At 37.9% G+C, this 22,475-nt stretch overlaps 1 protein-coding gene across 3 annotated transcripts in view; it reads right to left on the bottom strand.

Moving 5' to 3' along the window:
- Nucleotides 1-22,475, bottom strand: part of LOC149572837 (zinc transporter) — a 148,549-nt gene that overhangs the window by 111,671 nt on the left and 14,403 nt on the right. For all 3 annotated transcript variants that reach the window (XR_016359985.1, XR_016359986.1, XM_089813912.1), the window contains exons 2-4: nt 14,722-14,914; nt 14,496-14,581; nt 7,670-7,754 (exon numbers count right to left, since the gene is read on the bottom strand). Coding sequence is in view for 1 of the 3 variants with exons in the window: in XM_089813912.1 (XP_089670038.1) it covers nt 7,670-7,754; nt 14,496-14,581; nt 14,722-14,914 (364 nt within the window). In the remaining 2 variants the exon portion in view is untranslated. The remainder of the gene's footprint in view (nt 1-7,669; nt 7,755-14,495; nt 14,582-14,721; nt 14,915-22,475) is intronic.

Here is a 22,475-nt window from a genome sequence, read left to right as displayed (position 1 = left end):
CAACCAAAATAAACCCTTCAAACAATTTCTCAATGAAGTTCCAATGAGATGGCTGAATACCAACTCCAATTATGCAACCCTTCAGTAGATATTTCACTACCTCAGTTATGCCAATCTAGGGGAGTGATTCGTTCCCAAAGATCGAATAGTATTTGCAGACCCAAGAGACTACAAATTGCTCCACAATGGAAGAAGTAGAAGAAATCTCAAATCCAAGCATGTCCAAATGAGAGGCCCAGCCCTCTATTTATTCACTTTTTCTAAGAAGTTGCTAGAACTTCTAGAAACATCCTTTATAAAACCTCATTATGATGCACTTTTTATAATAAAGTAATTTTATAAAATAAAAAGTGCAACTCAACTTAAAATTATAACATGTAGGCCCCGATAACACATAATAATGAAATATAACCTCTTAACACTTCTTCAAGAGCAAAATATGACCATCTAATCCGCAGAATTGACTCTCTCTCCACACCATTTGCCTACGAGAGTCGAGGATAGGCAAATTCGGCACGCTACACGAGGTCAGCCAAAAATGGGGACATTACAATCCGCCCTTTCCTGAAATTGCTTGTCCCCAAGCAATGGCTGAACAACAACCCAGTCAATCCACTTGGATCCCAAATGAAGTCATGAACTGTACTGCAGTCAACCAACACAAGCTCCTGCAATATCCTTTGCAAAATAACCAAGAGGAATCCATGAATGAATCGTGAACCACTGCTCAACTGAACTCTAACTCCATAACTGCCACAGTTAGGAACCCATGAAACATTAACTCTGAAAATATCAAAACCCAAGTAGAGAGGACAACTGAAACTATCAACATAGCAAATGTCATCAACACATCCCACTGGCCTACATAGAGCGCACAATCCATGTCTGCAATAATGGTGAACACTCCGAAATGAAACTGCACCAAGTGCAGAGAATCCACACACTGTACACCAACTGGAGTCAACATGTCTCTGCAGATCACCAGCCATGCTGGCATCACCATAACTCCCATGCCCCGTTGACGGCCAATAGGCATCACACAATAGATAGCAATCACTCAAACCAAATCTATTTGCCAACAACTCCTGAATACATGAATCAAAAGCAATCCGATGAATATACTCTGAAATATAATGCCAATAAAAAGAACCAACCAACTCATCCTGCAAACATAATGCAACCAACTGTGACTGGTCATTAGCTAAGTGAGAAGATGGCATAGCCAAGGGAGTGAAAACAAGAACTACGGCTGAATCATCAACAACAGCAGTATCACCCCCAATCTCCTAATCATGAACCATCCAGCTGTCACTCGCCAAACCCAACACCACGTCATATGCCTCACAACTCTCTACAGGTGGAGTCAAACCATTCCAAAACTGATGACCAACACTAGAAACCAAAGTACATCTACGTATCATCATCTCATCAACATAGTCATCAAAGGTAACCTGATGAGCATACTTCACAGTGTAAGGCCAATAAAATGCGCCAACCTCAGTCAGTGGCTCAGACTGCAATCCCGATGAAACTAATTGCAACTGATCACTAACCACGCCCGAACTCGCCACTACCTCCGAAGACACCTCCAAAGGAGTAGTACTACTGATAGGAACCATGCCAACTACCGACTCCTCAGAATCAAACATGATCTCTGGTACAATATCACAAGTCTCCACGCCATCAGTAGTAGAGATCACCATCATGTCGAGCGGACTACAATGCTCAACTGCAACACCCAATTCAACCGAGCTTGACTCTAGTGGAAGGGAACAAGATATGCCACTACTAGTATCTAGGATGGATGCATTCCCATCTCCATTGTCTCTGGCAATCTCAACCGTGGACATCCTCGGATCACTAGACACCATTGTCTAGGACTGTATAGAAACTGGTAAAGACTGCAGTCGCCCTAACTCCATGGTTACCTCAGCCAAACAAAACTATGACTCCTTGAAAGCCAACTGTGTTCTCTCAAGGATCTCAGAAGTCACCTCGAGCTGCTGAGTAAGCTCGCTCACCTCCTCTTCCTTGACTACTAATGCCTCGTATGTTGTACTGCCCCACTCTATAAGATGATCTCTGTCAGCTACCAACTGCATATAATCCTGTCTCAAAATCCGGATAGCCTCCCATAAAGAGTGGATTTCTGTCAAAGAAAGATAACTACCTCCCTGCTCATCACTAGTAGGAGAACCCCATCCATAAACTGCTAACAACTGACGAGCAGCATCGAAATGCTCGCAAGCGATAGAAATGTCTCACTTGCCAACTCTCAGCTGACTAGACACATGATTGTGCTGATTGGTCGAACTCCTATACTCTATCCCTGGTACATTGTCCAAGGGAGTAACCTCAGAATAGCTATCATCTGTAATACTCAGATCCTGGGACTCTCCTGTAAACTCTATCATCTCTGAGAAATCATCAACATGTGATCTGACTGTAAAAGGAATCTGAGTCCCTGCTATACGCGCTAACTCCCGAACTGAGCTCACCTCAAGACAACGCTCGACCACATGTCTCTTAGAATCCTAGAGAGCCAACTGAATACACACCAAGGAATTTCGAGTATCCTCCAGCTCATGAGAAAACCGGTCAACCTCCTCCTCCTTCTTCTTCAATGCATCTAAATAGATGCCTGCAAGATTAAGGAGATGATCGCGATCTGACAGTAGGTGTATGTAACTTACCTTCATTGCCTCCATGCCTTCCTTGATCTGCTGTAAGTCGTCACAAGAAGAACCTGTTGTGACTCCATTCTATCTCTCCTGCAATTGAATCATCCAAATGTGATTCTCAATCAATCCACACATCCTGTCATGATGAGATAAAGCCGCGACAATATCCTTGTCCCTTGTCTTCAGCTAGCTTGCCAAACCAAGTGAAGAGCTACTAGCCTCTATCTCATGTGAAGAAGCATCCAACTGTGCTTGATACTCATGTTCTGCAAAGTCCTGAATGCTCACTATCTGATCAACTGTACTATCCTCAAACATGACAGTATCCTCAACTGTTGTAACTTCATCCAGCCCAACTGTACTGGAATCACTATCTGTGTCAATCACACAATCTGGTGTACTTGTGATATCACCTTCTAATACTACTGGCTCAACCTGCACAACATCTGTAACCCCTTCTCCTTGTGAAGATGATGCAGATAAACCATTACCTGAAGATGTGCTAATGTCTCCCTGTATCGAATCAGTATGTCTATTAAACTCCTCATACAAGTTTCTGCCTGTCATAGGGAAGGTACGATCCTTAGGCCTATCAAAATGTTCAATCAGTCTCTCCTTAAACTCCACATATGAGGTAATGTGTGCATGACCCATAGTAACCATACCATGATGCCACCACTTGTGTGCTAACCCATCCAGATGAATTGCTGCATACTTAATAGCTTCTTCCTCAGGCATAGGGTGCAATTGAAAGTATGTGTCAAGCTTTTGAACCCAAGCTCTTGCTGTAGACTTCCCCGAGCCATCATAATATGGTAACTGAAGTTTCCCTACTTTCTTCTGTAGCTCATAGCTCTGGTTCCTGTCATGTCCACGTGGCATATGCTTCATCCGCACATCCATATACTCCCTAAAGGTAATTGCAGCAATAAAATCTGGACCTCCGGCTTCCCAGTCTCTCCTCAACTGGTCCTGTATATCAGTGATCTGGGGCTCAGGTACGGGCTGCTCTGGAGCTCTAGGAGGAAATGTGGGAATCATGGGCCTCGAACTCACTGTCCTAGCTTGCTGGGATGCATGACCAAAATTGTTCCCAACTTGTTCACCTCCATTATGTGTCCCATCCTGATTATTCCCATTCTGATTGTTACCATTTTGATTATTACCATTCTGATTATTTCCTCCACCTATGTTAGCGTTCAACCCCATTTGACGAGCCATCATCTGCATCATAAGCTCCAATCTCTTACTCTGTTCCTGTGTCCTCTGCTCTGCTGATCGTTGTCCCTGTGCTAAGGTGTTTAATAACTGTAAGAATCTTTCCTTTCCCTGATCTGGACCGGCCTTCATTTTCTCAAACATTTTTCTCTCTATCTAGCTGTTCCAAAATCCCTATAAGACCTCCACAGGATTGCAGGAATTATAGCTCTGATACCACTGTAATGACCCTTACTATTAAGGCCACTAAAACCCTCAAACTGAACTGAGACAATTTGTCAAACACTTGGCATGTAACTGAATAGAGCTGCGAATAGGGCTAATTGTTGTGCAACAAAACCACAAAGTACAATGCCAATATCGAAATGTAATGTAATGAACAATAACAGTACCAATAACAATATTCAGAATATGGAAACTCGCAGATTTGATACTTTCAGAATATACGGACTGTGGTGTCTAATACATATGCATATGAATATAGATTGATGACAACATATAAACCTTCATATTCAATCCTATCAATGCATGCAAATCTGATTACAACTGATTATAATGGACTGAGCTGTGCATCTACATTAATGACTGATTTTACAATATCAGATTTAGGGGACTGTCACAACTATGCACTTCTAATACATCAAACCCTTGACAATGCAATGCTATGACATGACAATAACCCAGTTCAGATTATATGATAGATGACTGGTTTACAACAGCAACTAATAACTGGAGATAACCAACAATGCAATGACAGTGCTGACTGTTCAACTATTTGTATGCAACACCTTTGACAATCAAAAACCTCAATATGTGCACCTGGTATTGCTGCTGGAGATGTCTGATGTAAACCGCTGCCAAAGACACTAAATCCTCCACAAACAGCCCCCAAACGAACCCCCAAATTGCTGCTGCTGATTCTACTGGCAAGGCCGTACCCAAGCCAGCATGTACGGCCCCTATATAAAAATAATGCTGGGGTTTTGGGACCCCCAAATGCAAGGAATATGGGCGCCTAGGGTTAGGTAGTAACCCTACCAAACCATAAAAAATAACTCCAAGGGGTTGAGAAGATATGAGCAATTATGTGGTTCCAAACCCTGATTTGACAATTCTGAAAATGCACAAATTTTGTCTTCAAACCCCTACCAAACGCTTCACCAATGCTAGGGTAAATCTAAAACCATTATTCCAACCAAAATAAACCCTTCAAACAATTTCTCAATGAAGTTCCAATGAGATGGCTGAATACCAACTCCAATTATGCAACCCTTCAGTAGATATTTCACTACCTCAGTTATGCCAATCTAGTGGAGTGATTCGTTCCCAAAGATCGAATAGTATTTGCAGACCCAAGAGACTACAAATTGCTCCACAATGGTAGAAGTAGAAGAAATCTCAAATCCAAGCATGTCCAAATGAGAGGCCCAGCCCTCTATTTATTCACTTTTTCTAAGAAGTTGCTAGAACTTCTAGAAACATCCTTTATAAAACCTCATTATGATGCACTTTTTATAATAAAGTAATTTTATAAAATAAAAAGTGCAACTCAACTTAAAATTATAACATGTAGGCCCCGATAACACATAATAATGAAATATAACCTCTTAACACTTCTTCAAGAGCAAAATATGACCATCTGATCCGCAGAATTGACTCTCTCTCCACACCATTTGCCTACGAGAGTCAAGGATAGGCAAATCCGGCACGCTACACGAGGTCAGCCAAAAATGGGGACATTACAAGTAACCCTACCAACTGGCTCAGCTAAAGCCTGAAACTAATTTTGTAGACATAGCAAGCATTGGAGAACTAAACCAAAACCATACCAAAAAAGAGTGTTACACTCATAAAAACTGTCGGAGCTCAAGTAAACATTTGATGCTACCATTCTGCTGGATAAACTACCTGTCAAAGTTCCCTAATTTCAAATGATTAGCCTACAAGGACCCGCTAGATGGGCTAGTTGTCCACCATTTTGAACAGGTTAGGAAGGGGACATTACAAGTTTGTAATTAAACATGCAATCCAAACTAGATGTGCAAATAAGCCCTTCATTCCTCTGTTATAACTTCCATGGGAACTTTTGAGAAGTTATATTTTGAAGTCACCTTTGATCAAATAAGTACTTTTGCCCCATAAAGTGATTTTGCTGTATTTCAATATTTTAACTTAGTCACTTAATTAAATAAATTCACCTGCAACAACTTAAAGTAACTTAATGATTAAAAGGATGGAAACTAAGCTTCACAGCTCGGCTAATCAGAGCCTTAACATCATAAAAGGTCTAAACGATAACATCATTCAGCTACACGGGATGGAGGAGAATAGAAAGGGTAAGGAGGAAAAGGACATTGACGGGACTAGGGTGATTGAGGAGGAGGAATCCTTGCAGGAGGAGAGCCCGAGTAGAAAGAGCAGAGTGGAAAAGAGAAAACGGGATGAGCAGGCTTTTCAGGACGACAGTCACTCAAAGATCGACGAGGTGGAGGCCAAGGAAGAGATGGAGTTAAAGAAACAGGAGCGGGCTAAAGATCTCGTTCCCTAATCGCTCTTCCTAGTTTTTGTTGTTTCCCTGGCTTTTGGCCTTTTGGTTTTTGCTTTCGTTTGTTGGTCGGGCCTGGCCTGTTGTTTTTTCTGTTGCTTAGTAGCTAGACCTGAACTGTTAGTTTATTTTATGTTATTAACTGGTGGGTTTCAGGAACCCCTGTAAAAAACCTGTTTTACTTAATCAAAAACTTAAAGTAACTTAATTTAATTAATTAAAAAACTCTTGTTTGAATTAGTTTATTAATATAAAATATGCTTATGACATTTTCTCAAACGCCTAAGACAAAGAAGGGGATATTACACCATATCATTTTGTAATTAGATTTGTTTAGATTACCTATGTACTTGGTGGCACCATAAGCTCTCAACTTGCCCACTCTGGGATCTAGGTGAGTAAAACGTGTTGAAGACATTGTATTTACATCTTTATATTGCAAAGATAAAAAAATATGACATTTTCTCAAACACCTAAGTCAAAGAAGAGGATATTACAACATATCATTTTGTAATTAGATTTATTTAGATTACCTGTGTACTCGGTGGCACCATAAGCTCTCAACTTGCCCACTCTGGGATCTAGGTGAGTAAAACGTGTTGAAGACATTGTATTTACATCTTTATATTGCAAAGATGATAAAAATAGAATGATGAGTTGTTGCAGCATGGGTACCAAACATGAACCAAGTTACTGGAAGCAAAAAGTGTTATTAGATATGTTTTGTGACCAAACTACAATTAGTAGGCAAATTATTAGTAACGTATTGAGTCCTTCAGTTATGATGGCATAACTACCAACCTATTACTCACAGCCATGAAGTTGCTTGTCAATTTTATGGAGATTTTTCTTTTATTATTTTAATGAAGTCTCTGGAAACAATGGATATAGTCCTCTGTGTATAAAGCATAACATGGTATATCATGTACATCATGCTGATTTTTATTTCCAGATGCACAAGTATCTTACTGCGAATGTAACTTCTCTTGTTTTTATCCAATACTAGCAAACAAAGTTCAAGATAAACAACAGTAAATAGAGGGAAGCACAATCCATAGCTGCAAAGTGTGCAGTGTGTGGATACTATTCATAGTGTCGATATATGCAGATAAGAGATAAATGCTAGGAAAAGAATACCCACAAACTTTAATAAGCTGGATAAACTGTGACTATAAGAGGCCATAAATTTAATCTAAAGAAGAGAAAGCATCAAGCATTCCACTACCTTCTTCCAAATTTGACCACCTCGCCCATACAAGAATGCTGACAAAACTCCAAGCACAGCCCCTGAATACTCCGCTAACACTGTCCTGAAACAATTAAAGAATAAACTGCACTGTTAATGTTTAATAGAGCAGATTATCATAAGGAAAATGAAGCATCAAGCATACATCCTCCCAATGTTAAAAAGAAATCAAGGAAACAATTGCATAGAGAGTTGCTTCAATTGATACAAAAGGGCAATCAATCTAAATAATAAATAGATTTTAAAAACTCCTTGATATGCTAAGGACACTCCAAGCCATCATGGTCAACTCAAAACATGTGTATGATCATTTCTCACTTTTGAATAACCTATGATTACGAATGAGAGAGCCTTTGGAATATATATTTTTGGTTTTGACGTATCCTTTTCAATAATACACATTCCAACCCACTGGACTAAGTTATCTAGAAAACTACAGTTGGTTTAATGTGAAGAGTTGTATAAAAAAACTGAACTATAAAGTTTTGAATTTCTCAGAAGATTATAACCATGAATATTTGTAATGGCATTGAACCAATTTCCTCTGCCTAATCTGTTTGACAACCTAAGATAAAAATATTCAGAGCAAAAGCTAGTGACCTAGGTGGAAACTCCACAAGTAGAATCCAAGTACTTAGACTTCCTTGAAATTTCAAGGAATGATGCCATGGGTTCAATAAGCTCTTTTACCAGACATTGTCTGGAATTGCTTGTGCTATTATGGTTGAGCTATCAAACAAAAGGTACGCCCTTTATTTGGAGCTTCTTCCAAGAAAATATTAGACAAAAGTACATGTTTAGGGAATTACTAATAACAAAATTGAGAATACTTCATTTTTATTATGAAGTAATTGGTAAATATTTGTTTGATATTAACAGAGATTGAGAGGTCAATATATACAAAAGAATGAAATGATGTTTCCTTAGGAAATGATCATAAAGAATAAAAAATTTCTATTCTAGCTGAAAAAAAACAAACAATTATCTACAACCTAACTATATATTAGAAACATTCTAATATTTACAATTAATTTCAAATAGATAATTATTATCGTAATACCCTCCCTTGATGGATAATCTATCCACAAAACCAAGCTGTCCTCTAAATTTGACAAACTTATTAGGACAAAGAGGCTTGGTGAGAATGCCTGCACTCTGATCCGTTGTAGGAACATACTGCAAGTCTATTGTCCCGTCTTCAACCAGTTGTCGTATGTAAAGACAATGAACATCCACATGCTTGGTTTGTTCATGGAAAACTGGATTTCGTGCTAATTTGATAACGCCTTTGTTATCAACAAAGTGGTCAGTCTTGTTGGTGACATCTGCATATCCCCAAGCAGCTGATGAAGCCAAACAACTTCACATTCTGCCTTAGCAGTCCCTCTGTAAAGGAGAGAGAAACTGCCTAGTGCTTCTTACCAGTCCATGTGATGGCACCTGATCCCAAACTAAACACATATCCAGAAGTTGACTTTTTATCATCAACAGAGCCTTCCCTATCTAAATATGTGAACCCAATGAGACTAGGATTAGAACTTCGAGAGTAAAAAAGTCCATAATCAGAAGTGCCCTTCACATAACAAAGCACATGCTTTGTTGGCATCCAATGATCAATCTTGCGTGCTGTCATATAACGTGAGATGTAGCTGACTATGAAGCTAATGTCAGGCCTAGTAGCAAAGAGGTAGATGAGGTTGCGTACTAGTTGCCTATATGCAATATCATCAATGGGAGGAGAGCCAGACTTGGCTAATAGCTTGAGACCTTTCTCCATGGTTGTAGATGCAGGCTTGCAATTCTGCATACGGAATTTGTCTAACAAAGCCCCAGCATATTTGGATTGAGAGATGAATATACAAGAAGACTATCGCAAAACCTCAACACATAGGCAATAGTGCATGAGCCCAAGGTCAAACATATCAAAAAACTATAATAAATTATGTTTGACTCCCTGAATCATAGGTGCCGAACTGCAAGTGATGATCAAATCATCCACATAAATAACCAAAAGGATGATGTCACTGTCAATAGTCTTGATGTACACATTTGATTCTGAAGAACTCCTTTGGAAGCCTTAATCACTGAGGTACTTATCAATTTTCGTGTACCATGCCCTAGGGGCTTGCTTTAAGCCATAGAGAGTTTTCACCAATTTGAGAACCTGATGTTCTTTATAAGCAACATTGAAACCAAGAGGTTGCGTCATGTAGACCTCTTCTTGTAGATCATCATTAAAGCACTCTTTACATCCATCAAATGGATCTTCCAACCAAACTGTGTTGCCATGGCTAGGACTAATCTAATTGTGCTGATCTTTGCAGTAGGAGAAAAGGTCTCATAATCAATGCCCTAGCATTGAGAAAAGCCCTTTGCAACTAAACGAGCTTTGTACTTATCCAAAGTACCATCACATTTGTATTTGATTTGCAGCCAATGGGTTTCTTCCTTGATGGAAGATCAGAAAGGACCTAGGTGTTATTCTTCAACAGACTTTGGTTTTAGATGTCATGGACTGTTCTCACTCTGGAATTCCTTTAGCCTCGAAATATGTTTGAGGTCCAAACACACTATGAATGATGGCCATGAGAGAAAAGTTAACAGACTCTGTAGGTTTGCTCTTTTTCTGAGCACATCGCCCATCAATGAGCTCATCATCACGAAGATCGGCAAGTGTCTTAGCCCACCACTTAGGCTAGAGAGTAGAATGACCAACATTAGTATCAGCAGATGCTTTATGATCAGATTCCTCATCAGAAGAATCCGGATCAAACTCAAGTGAAGCATCTACAAATCTAGGTGATCCTGCAAGAGAAGCGAGAGGTGTCTGTACAGGGATCACTAGAATTAACTGGAGCTATAGGAGCTACTAGAGCCTTCCCATCAAGTGGACCTAATGGAAGTCTAACTCCCAAATCATGAGCCTTCAAAGGCTGAACTGTTGGATCAAGAATAGGAGAAACAGGCACGAATTGTCCTAGTTGCTCATCAACGACTACATCACGACTGTATAGGAGACTAGATGTCTCAGTGTCGATCAAGCAATAGGCTTCGTGAAAACTATTTTGTATAGCAAGAATGAGTTTTTGACTCTTGGCATCGTGAAAACTATTTTGTACAGCAAGAATGAGTTTTTGACTCTTGGCATCTAACTTGGTGCATGACGCAAGGGAGCCAAAACCTTTGAGGTGACTGATTCTGGGCTTGCGACCTAACCACGCCTCTTTCGAAGTCTTACCTTTGACCGCCATTATGGGTGACCGGTTCAAAAGATAAACTCCAGTGTTAACTAACTACTTATGCCCAAAACTTCTTCGGAACATGTGTGTTCGAGCATGGATCAAGACATCTCGGTGATTGTTCTATTCCGACGTTCACCTACATTGTTTTGTTGTGGTGCGTGGGGTGTGGTTAACTGGCGTTTGATGCCTAAGTATCCAAGAAGCTAGAGAATTCATTAGAACAAGATTCCCCCCCATTGTCTAACCTAAGAGTAATAATAGATTTCCTAGAGTCTTTTTCAACTAAAGGTTTAAACTTCTAAAATATAGGAAATGCATCTTATTTCTTTTTAAGAAAGTATACCCACATTTTTCGACTGAAATCATCAACAATCAATAGAAAATACCTGGACCCAAGAACAGGAGTGGCCATAGGGCTGTAGATATCAGCATGAACAAGATGAAGTACCAGAGTAGGTTGCCATGAATCGCCACTGGTGAAAGGTGTGAGATGTAGCTTCCTAGGGTGGCATACATCACAAACTCCAAGTTGTTCAGTATGAATCTCTTGCAATCCAAGGACAAGCTCTTCCCGAGCAAGTTGATAGAGATAATGCACATTTAAGTGCCCATACTACTAATGCCAAAGTGTGTTAACAAAAGACCATCGAACAGCCATAGCTAAGTCCTAAGAATCACCAAAATCAGTAAGTCATAAAGACCATGATCCTCAAGACCCACTGCAACAATAGACTAAGTCTGCTTAGTGTACTCTGCACTGTTTGCTTTGGGTTGCAAACCTGATTGCTTAGATTGGGCAACTAAGCATTTCCGACATTCAACCTTCATGTGATCAAACTTGTGACAATAGTTGCATTGAATGTTCTTCTTCCAAAAGCCTTCTGAAGCTGGAGCAAAGGATTTCCGCTGAGAAGACTATTGAGACTTGCCTTTATCCTTTTGAAAGGATTTAGCAGCAAAGGCTTTCTCTGTGGAGGTGGAGGTGGAGTTGCTACTGAACTGTTATTTCCACTAATCTTGTTGAAGCAGAAGTGTGCAAAGATCTGTGAACTTCAGATCAACATCAAAAGAAGTGATGTTGAGAATCTCAATAAAATGCTCATAGAACTTGGGTAAACTCCTAAGAGCGATGACCACAATGTCCTCTTCGTCCATCTTGCACCCAATGGTAAGCAGTTGATCACGGATTTCCTAAATCCTATTCAGGTGAGCCTAGAGTGATATTCGCTCATCCATGATAATAGAAAACAGAGTGTTCTTCAAAAAAAAGCTCTGCTTTTGTCAGAAGTCTCATGAAGATTCTTGAGATGAGCCCATATCTCGGCAGCTATCTTGCCGGATAGAATCTAAGAGAGTTGATCATCTGCTACAGATAATTTGAGAAGTATCACCACCTCCCAATTATTCAGATCCCATGTATCTTGTTCGGTACCAAGGGGAGTCGAACGATGTGTAACACCCAGAACAATCTGATCAGTATTCCAATATTCAAAAATTGTTATTATTTGTTGCTTCCAAGTGCCATAATTCTGACCATTAAATTTTGAATTTCTCTCCAACAAAATATTAGTCAGAGATGCCATAGCACCTTTTTCAATGAAAAGCATGAAAATGTGTTAAGGCACGTACCTCGAGGCAAAAAATGGAAGACTCAAAAAAATTGAAGGGGTTCCCAGAAGAGAGCTCAAAAAGCCCTAGAAAGAATAAGTTGTTGATTTTCGAATCAGCGGGATTGAAATTTGAGGCACAAAAATCGAGGCACATGGAAAATCTAACGACAACCTAGTTGAGCTCTCAAAAAACCCACCAAGAATCCATAATCAAAAAAAAATCGAGCCCAAAAATTAGGTTTTTCAAACAAAAAACCCTAGTCAACCAACAATGGCAGATTTAGGCCAAAAAAAATTAGAATTGGACTAAAAAAAATGGTGGATTGCAAAGATCTAAGGTTGTGGCAGAGGTAGGAGGTTGGTGTAGTTGTCCAAACGTTTTGCAGACGCAATTTGGAGCAAAAATCAAACACATTTTTGAGCAAATAGTAGACCCGAATTTGAACAAAATATCAAACGCGATTTTTAGCATCAAAAAATCAGATGCAATTTTTAGCAACAAAAAATTGTGAGTTGCAGATGGATGAAAAAAGACCTACACGAACCAGGGCTCTTTTAAGCAAAAAATCATGAAAAAATAATTTTGAAAACAAGGATTTGATAATTTCGACAAAGAATTATGATTTTCGAAAAAAGTTAAAGTATTGGCTTTGATACCATATTATGAACTAATTGGTAAATATTTGTTTGATATTAACAAAGACCGAGAGGTCAATATATACAAAAGAATGAAACGATGTCCTTAGGAAACGACCGTAAAGAATAGAAACTTTCTATTCTAGCTGAAAGAAAACAAACAATTATCTACAACCTAACTAAATATTAGAAACATTCTAATATTTACAATAAATTACAAATAGATAACCATTAACTAATAATAGATGCTATCTATTATTGTAATAATTTTAAGTGCTCCTCAAAGGAAACATTTTATATTTATAAAAAGATCTTTACACATTCATCTTTGCACCTTAGATCTGAACAAAACCAAGGGAAAAGGCAAAGCATTCGACATGTAAGAGGTGTAAGATGAGATTGTAACAACTAAAAAATTTGGAAGTACAATTTGAAAACAGCTGAAATTTCATGCCAAAAGCCTCACTTTGAAATGTAACACATGTAAGATTTGCAATGTTCTTCTGAGATCAGCTATATTGGTTTTTTCAGTTACAATGTTGCAAATCTCCCTATCATACCCATCATCAAGGAAAGAATCCAATCTAATGTTGGAATTTAAGAACATTATAGTTTATACAGTTGATCCACAATATGTTACAGATCAACACTGCCAATTAATCACTCTTAAATTGAAGAAACGTAAGATTATTCATATCAGAAAAGCAATAGTTTGAGAAAAACAATCAATTATTAGCAAAGTAATGAGACTTGGATTCGGCTCTGACTCGGCAAGGGAAATTCAACTCGTGACCGGGCTCAAGCTCGGTCGTAACTCGGCGAGCCAGGGTATATTAATAGAAATACCTTATAGAAATATAAGTTATTTGATGACTTGGCCGGTCAGGGTCACAGGTCATTTTGACCCGACAGGGGTGACCTGATTCACCAACTCAGGTGACTCGAGGTGAGTCACGTTACTATGATTATTAAACATAATAAATTGTGGTACAGAAACTTCATCATAGCAATAAGAATATATTTTTACTTAATCCAGAGAATATGACCATAAATGAAGTATTATGTAGTGAAAGATGTACAAGATTATCACTATACTTATAATCACTCTAGAATCCAGGCCAAAATAATTCATACAGTCTACTCTTCAATTACAATAAATCCTTTGATAAAAATTGAATCCACATATAACAGAAAAAAAATATTTGCAAATACTGCACAACACAAGTATAATAATTAAAATGTATATTAAAAAATCTTAACAGATCCCCAAAAGTAAACTTTCAAACCTTGCCAATATATACAGAAAAATTCAACTACCTTACAGGACCACAAGACTCAAGTCCCTTCCCCCATAGTAAGAAATATAGCGCTGTTATTCCTCCATTGATTACTGAAGGCACTACCTGAAAGAAATAAATTCAAAGTATCAGATGGCTGCAGTTGAAATTAAGAAAATTTGTATCATCACAACAGAAAACATATTTTTTATAAAGTATTTTCACAATAAAGCCACCTATGCAAGCATGCAAAATGACTTGTCAACCTGTGAAGTAGACAGAGGTCGGCCTTTCCATGGTTTCTGTAGCACTAAAAAGATCATAGTTGATGAAAGTATGCAAATAAACATGAACACAATAATTGAGACACCACTCTGAGATAAATATTGGTATGTGGCATAAACAGACCACAAGCGCATGAATCTCCCAAGTATGTGGATCACTTGCAAGGGAGTATACCTGCAACCAAAATATTATTCAGACCAATGCTCAGAATTCTTATCACAATAATAGCATGTGCATAAGGATTTATTAAAAACACAACAAATGAATGAGAGCTGAAGACTATTTTTTCCTATTGAAACATTTTGACAGAAAAAGCCTTTAGACTCAGATCGAATACTGCAAGAAAGGATCTTATTACAGGCTCTCATTCACATTGTAATAATATCCATTGTGTCTTTGCACACAGACACATGTAAGCAATCCGGCATTAACCAATGACAAATAATTGCCATGATACACCCATGTATTCACATCAATGCACATGTACACAGATCAGATCACATAAAGCATAACAAATTTAATATGAAATTGCCCACATAAGCATTTATTTACTACCAACAAATAGACATGTGGAATGTAATTGGGTTAATCTCACAGTGGTGAGAATCGTGTCATGAGGGGTGACCTATAAGGTATAGCACACTCAGAAAGCTTTGCCAATAAGGAAAGAGGCTAAAGAAAAAAGGTTAAACTTTAGCTTGGAAATTTATTATATGGGCTAATAGAATATTGTCAACATCTATCACTAATCAAAGACAAAATACTAATAGAAATGGGGACCCTAAGGTGTGTAAAAGTGTCGATATCATCCAAAATTCTTGAAATAATGCCATTTCCATCATTTGTTATTTAGACCAAAAAAGTGTACTCTGGTAGGCATCTTTGTTGAACTTTTGTGGTGTCAAAACATTAGTTGTTCCATCTCTCTCAAAATTGTCCGACAATATCCCCCAATAATGTCATAACCAAAAAGCCACCATATCTAGCAACTCAACATCTCAAGTTGTTGGATAAGAAGATATCTGCACAAAGACAAGAATTAAGCTATGGGAATAGGGCAGATGCTTCTTGCTATGTCCTACTAACACCCCTTGGCCTGAAGATTCTTTGCACTGGTGTATTTAGTAACATGGTGATAAAGTGTTGTGGTAAAGAGCTTGGCTAATGTTTCTGGTTGCCCATCTATAATGGCTCAATATTTTTCAGGCTCTGCCTTAGGGAAATCGTACAATGTGTTCAAAGCAAAAATAAACTGAAAGTGACTTTAGAGCTTAAAGATGCCAACAATGTGGATTGTAAGGAGGATAATTAAAAAACTTGCAAATCTGGAAAACATGGCAAAAACAATTATCACTCAAACTTGTTAGCAAAAACTTGGGAAAAACTGGCAATTAAAAAAATACTTAATTTTGTGAACTTGGCTGAGTGTGGTGTAGACAAGTTGATGGGCTGATTTCTTGGGCTTCTCTCTAACTCAGAAGTACTCATGATTTCTGAGACTTTCAAAAGTATGGTATGGCCAAACAAAACCCTGCTTGAGGAACCAAGATTTCAAGATTTCCACATCCTAGGCCTTGATGGATTGGAGCTGGAAGATGGTGCACATGATCATATGCCTTATTAAGAAGTTGACTATACTTGTGTTCTTCATAGTGACAGAGGCCACATTAAGGACAGCATGCAGAGAAGTGACATTAATTAAACATGCTGGTGAATCAGTGATGACAAGAAAAAATTTTGGACAAAATATCCTCTATCCAAACTTAAAATCTAAGGTTCGGTTGGTATAAGAAAACCAGCCTACTCTTCTTCAGAAATAAACTTTATCACAAGACTCACTTGTGAGTTGAACAAAGTTTCGTACTGACTAATTGGGTTCTTTACCAACTTTGAACTGCGTTAGAGGGGTGGCCTGATAATTTGAAATTTAGTGACACATTGGAAAACAAGCGCAGGCCCCTAAATTTTGTATATTTATATAATGAATGCAGAGTTTATTTACGAAATACCCCATAATTAATATGATCAGTAGGGACACCAAGAAGGATTTTTTTTTGGATAATGAGTTTGCTCCTACATGTGTAATGGCATTTTCCATAGAGAGTTGATAACCTAAAGGATGGCTATTGGATTTGTTCTGTACAATCTCATGCCTCACTTACTTTGATATGTTGTGCCATCTTTTAATCTTTATCTATTATAGATCCACCTTTGATTAAGATGACAGTTGTGTTTTCCACTAATAGGTCAATTGATAGTCCCAACATAAAATCAAGTCAATCAACTTCTTGTCAACGTAACAAGATGATAACATTTGGCATCATTGTCAAGATCAAGTTTCCTACACTTAAATTCAACAAGGTTTGTTCTGATGCTTTCTCTTTATAGTGCCTCTCTCATTTGTATTAGCATGACATCCACATTGATGTAGCTTTGATAGTTATATACACTTGTATTGTGCGATCTGATTCATGCCTTTGCATCAGCAAGTGGTCAATGCCCTTATGCCTGATTGTGAGAACCATTATGTTGTGGCTGATTGTATACCTGATTCGTGATGTTAGACCTTCTATGACATTTAATCTAAGTTTTTAGGACACGTTATATTCTTGGTATTTTGATCTGAGCTTGACTTATTTATGTGATTCAGTGACTATTCTTGTGTAATGATTTTATATTGGCACTGTGAGATGCACCCAATTCAGTTTGTTCTTGTATTAATTTCAAAATTACTCTTGTGATCATGATGGTATTCGGCTTATCAGGCATTGTTGATCATGTGGATTATTATGTGAATGATGGTTTCACTCATAGATGGAAAACTCGCCGAGTTTCCTAGCTCGGCGAGTTTTTCACCAGTTAACTCACTAATTTAAAAACTCGGCAGTCTGGTAAAAACTCACCAAGTATTCGGCGAGTAATTGGCAAAAACTCGGCGAGTTTTTATTAAAAACTCGCGATTTATTGATGAATGTTTTGCCCACGGCCTATGATGGGTTAAAGCGGCAGTGAGTGTGTTTTTTCTCATTCTTTCTTGTATTTGCATTGTTTAGAGCCTTGAGGAGTGAAGAGAAGAAGGTTTGGAGGCATTCTTGGCTGATTGCAAGTAATTCAAGGTGGATTTGAGTGGATTGTAGAGGATTCTAACCGATTTTAGAAGACAAATTTCTTTCCAGGTATGTTCATCTTATCATAGTTTGAAAACTTTTTATAGTTTTATAACAAATGTTCTTTTGTTTTTGTTGTTGTTTGTAAATGTTTTCAAATGATCATTTGAAACCCTAGCTTCTAAGGATATGGTTGAAGTTTGTTGTTTGCTAAGGATATGGTTGAAGTTTGAAGTTTGAATCATTTGAAACCCTAGCTTCTAAGTTCTAACTTTGTTTATTCATTTTTCTATATATTTATGTGTAGGGCAGCGGTCAACCATTAAAAAAATGACAACCCCGCAAGAAGAGTGGCCACAAACACCATGCCCATCTGGATATATAGGCACTCGGCCTAAAAATGCAAGAGATAAGGCATGGCGGTATGCCTATGAAGCTCCAAATGATGTTGGGAAGGTGATATGCATTCCCTGTGAGATAATTATTTCTGGAGGCATAAACCGCATCAAATACCACCTTGCAGGCATAAAGAAACATGACTCAAATACTTGTCTTAAGGTAACTGATGAAGAAAAAAGATTCATCAATGCCCTACTTGCAGCTGCTGAAGAGAATAAATTGAATACGGAGAGGGCAAAATTAGCTATGAGGGCAGCCATAGCTGAATTTGAAGGAGCTCCTTTTGATATGCAAGAGGAAGAAGAAGCACTTGAGAACATACCAAGATCTCTTCGTGGCCCACGGATCCGCAAACAAAATTTCTCTTTTACCGGTTCCACTTCTTCTACATCTCCTACTTCTTCATCATCACCATCCAGATCCCCATCAGGGATAGGGGGTTATTTTGTGCCCAGGAACACACCTGGAGCACAGCCATCATTAGAGGGCATTGCATGGTTTAAGGAGGTGCATGAGCAAACTGATATTGCAGCATCTGATTTTTGGTTTTTCAACAATATCTCAATGAATGCCGCTGATAGTCCCTATTGGGTCAATATGGTGAATGCAATGACAATATCAGGCAAAGGGTACAAGTCGCCTAATCGCAAGGATATGAGTGGAAGGTTAGTATTTTACTATTTAGTAATTGTAAATAATTGTGATTCACTTTAGTTCATTGTTATATTTTAAATCTTAATTGTTATAACTTATTTCCTAATTTTTTACTAACATTTACACTTTATTTAATATTACACCTAAATTTTGTAGGTTGCTTGACAAAGCGGTTGGTAGGGCAACATTGTTGATAGAAGACCAAAAGAAAGAGTGGAAGAAGTATGGCTGCACCATTTTATCTGATGGGTGGACAGATGGAAGAAGTAGAACCATTATTAACTTCTTGGTCGCTTGCAAAGATGATGTGCTGTTTTGGAAATCTGTTGATGCCTCCAACAAAGTGAAAAATGCAGCCACATTGGCTTTAATGTTGGAGAATGTTGTCATGGAGGTGGGAATAGAGAATGTGGTGCAAATAATCACAAATAATCTAGCAACATATGTGGCAGCAGATAGATTTAATTTTTTATATTTGAATCAATATGAATCATGAATGTAATGCTATGGTATTATTCAATTTAGATTTGATGTAATTTGTAAATACTAAATATGGAAAGTTTGTTACTGATTATTGATTTTTTGCTGATCTTTTAGGTAGAATCCTCCAAGAGAGGCATCCCACACTTTTTTGGTCACCTTGTGCAACACATGTCCTTGACCTTCTTTTGGAGGACATAGGAAAACTTGACTGGGTGAGTCCAGTTGTGGAAGATGCTAGACGAGTCACGAAATATATTTGTAATCACCCATGGGTTCTCAGTTTGATGAGAAAAGTCACTAAAGGAAAAAATTTGATGAGACCTGCTATGACAAGGTTTGCAACGGTCTTCTTGACGTTGCAAAGTATTCTTAACCACATATTGGCTTTGAAGCAAATGTTTGTGTGTGCTGATTGGGTTGCTTCACCTTACTAAAAGAAGCCCGAAGGAGAGGCTGTGGCACGAATAGTCTTTGATGATAGCTTTTTGCAAAGGCTAAGGAGATTGTGGAGGTAACTTCATTATATTTTTAGTTTATTCAAGTTTCATTATCAATTCATAACTTACTATGTTATTAACTAATTTGTATTTTCAAATTTCAAATGTAGATGTCTCTGCCCCTGGTTCTAGTCTTGCGTACATGTGATGGGCAGCAATCCCCAATGGGAGGTCTTTATGAGGCCATGGATAGGGCGAAAGAGGCTGTTAGAAGTTACTATCACGGGGACAGTCTCAGATTTGACCCCATTTGGGAAATAATTGATAGGAGGTGGAACAATATGCTCCACCAACTTGTTCATGCAGCAAGCTACTTCCTCAATCCCAAATGCAGGTACTATGATAATTGATTGTCCTTGAAGTTGGGATTTTAATAAGTCTTTATTTTACTTTACTTTTTAAGGTTGTGTAGTAAGACTTGATATCATTTTCTATTTGTTTTAGGGCTGATGATTCCTACTCAAATCCTAATGGAGAGGTCATGGAAGGTCTCTTTAAATGCATTGAGAGAATGATATCAAGTGAAGAGGAGAGAGACCTTATTGTGACCGAACAACAAATCTATGTGGAATCAAGGGGTCCTTTGTTCTCTTCTGTGCTAGCAAAGAGAGCAAGATCTACTCAAGCACCAGGTAAAGCGTCAAACTTTAAAACTTTTGCTAATTGATAAGTTGTGCTTCTGATTTTTTTTTTAATTGCTTTATAACTTTTTTAATTTTGTTTTGCAGATGCTTGGTGGGCAAGTTGGGGTGGCAATACCCCCAATTTAAGGAAATTTGCTCTCAGAGTCCTATTCCAACCTTGTAGCTCATCGCATTGTGGACATACAAAGAAAAGAAACAGAATGACTCAAAAACGGCTTAATGACCTTGTTTATGTGCACTATAATCTTAAGTTGCGCATAAAAAAGGCACAGCTCTTAGAACTACCTGGTCCACTTGATCTAGATGAGACAGATCCTTATTCTGATTGGACAGCACAGGAGGCAAGTTCATTGTTTACACCAGATGAGATCGCTGATTTGGAGAGGCAGGCCATGGAGGGGGAGGCTGACACTGATTTTCAGTTCACTATGGATGACATTGAGGATGAGGACGAGGATGATGATGATTCAGGCGAGGATCAAGCATTACCATTAGGAGGAGATGCATCCTCTTCTAGGACGCCGAGCCAGTCAGTAGGGACGTCGAGCGAGGGGGCATGGCCACAGAGTTCACAGTCACGCAGCTCACGCCCTATCCCAGTGCAGGGCACTTCTTCTAAGACTAGACCCCCTTGCTTTCCTGCTAGTGCAAGTGGAAAGAGGAAGATGTGATTGACATTGTATTGATGTATTTAGACTTTTAGTATTTACTTCTAGTTTGACAGATTGAAACTATTTAGTATTTACTATTTTGCTTCCTACCATGAGCATTCCGCATGAGAATGCAATTTTGTACGCATTATGCATTTATATATATCTAAACTTTGTTTGTTTCTTTTGTATTGTCTTTAATTAACTTATTAGATGTATCTTCTCATTAAATTTTGCAAAATAAATGTATTTTTAATTAAATTTCAGCGGTTTTTTAGGTTTTCAAGTTTTTCCCGAGTTTTTTTTTTAAATCGCCGAGTTTTTCCCAATTAAACTTTTGGGGGGCTTGGCGAGTTTTTGCATTTGGCGAGTTTTCCAACTATTTCACTGATGTATGTGAGAGTGATTAAAAGACTATGATTGTATCATGATGTTGTTATTATATGATTATCCATGAGATGTGATCTAATGATTGCACTGTGTAATACATTTGATTGATGTGCAGTATTTTGGTTACCAATATCATTGCTATGTAGATGTTAGATTATATTGTTATTACTATTTTGACCATACATGCATTATGATGCTTTATGATAATATTTGGTGTATTTTGCATTGAAAATATTGGATTAATAGGTCAAAATGATTTTATTGGATTTCATGTTATATTGTTCATTTTATGTTATTGGTTATTTGTATGAAGATTTGTATAGATATATGTTCATATTGTTAGAAATGATTATTTAATGTTTTGTATTTATATGAAATGTTTAATGTAAAATAAATGTTGATTTAAATGAGATGATGTTCACTATTATGCTCACATTATTGGTATTGATTATGTCTAATGTGTTTGCATGAAGTGAGACAAAGTCCTAGTCACTCATTCATGAAATCTACATGATGTACCATTCTCCTTCATTGTTTTCTATCATGTATTTTCTTGTGCTTTGGCTATATATATATATATATATATATATATATATATATATATAACTGCGCTTGATGTTTGTGTGTTTCAGTGAACAAGTACCAGACATGTTTTGCCCGAGCTGCAAGATTTTATTGTGTCTATATCCTCGACAATTGCACAAGAGATAGTTCACCAGCCTTTCAAATTTGAGCCAATATCGTCCCTGTATGGACAGTGTATCCATTATTGATATACTATTCCCTCCACTACATGTTGGTAAACCTGAATTTCATCATGCATATTATGTTAGACTCGTGAGTGTATTTGTGCATTTACAATTCCCCAAATTGTTGCAGGCAGTCTAAATTTAAATAATGATTTTTTATAT

The sequence above is a fragment of the Cupressus sempervirens genome, chromosome 2 (genome assembly GCF_028749045.1).
Source record: "Cupressus sempervirens isolate cs-2001-9-10 chromosome 2, ASM2874904v1, whole genome shotgun sequence".
NCBI classification, from domain to species: Eukaryota; Viridiplantae; Streptophyta; class Pinopsida; order Cupressales; family Cupressaceae; genus Cupressus; species Cupressus sempervirens.
Note: the sequence above shows the minus strand (reverse complement) of the source record. Positions and strands in the feature narration are given on the sequence as shown.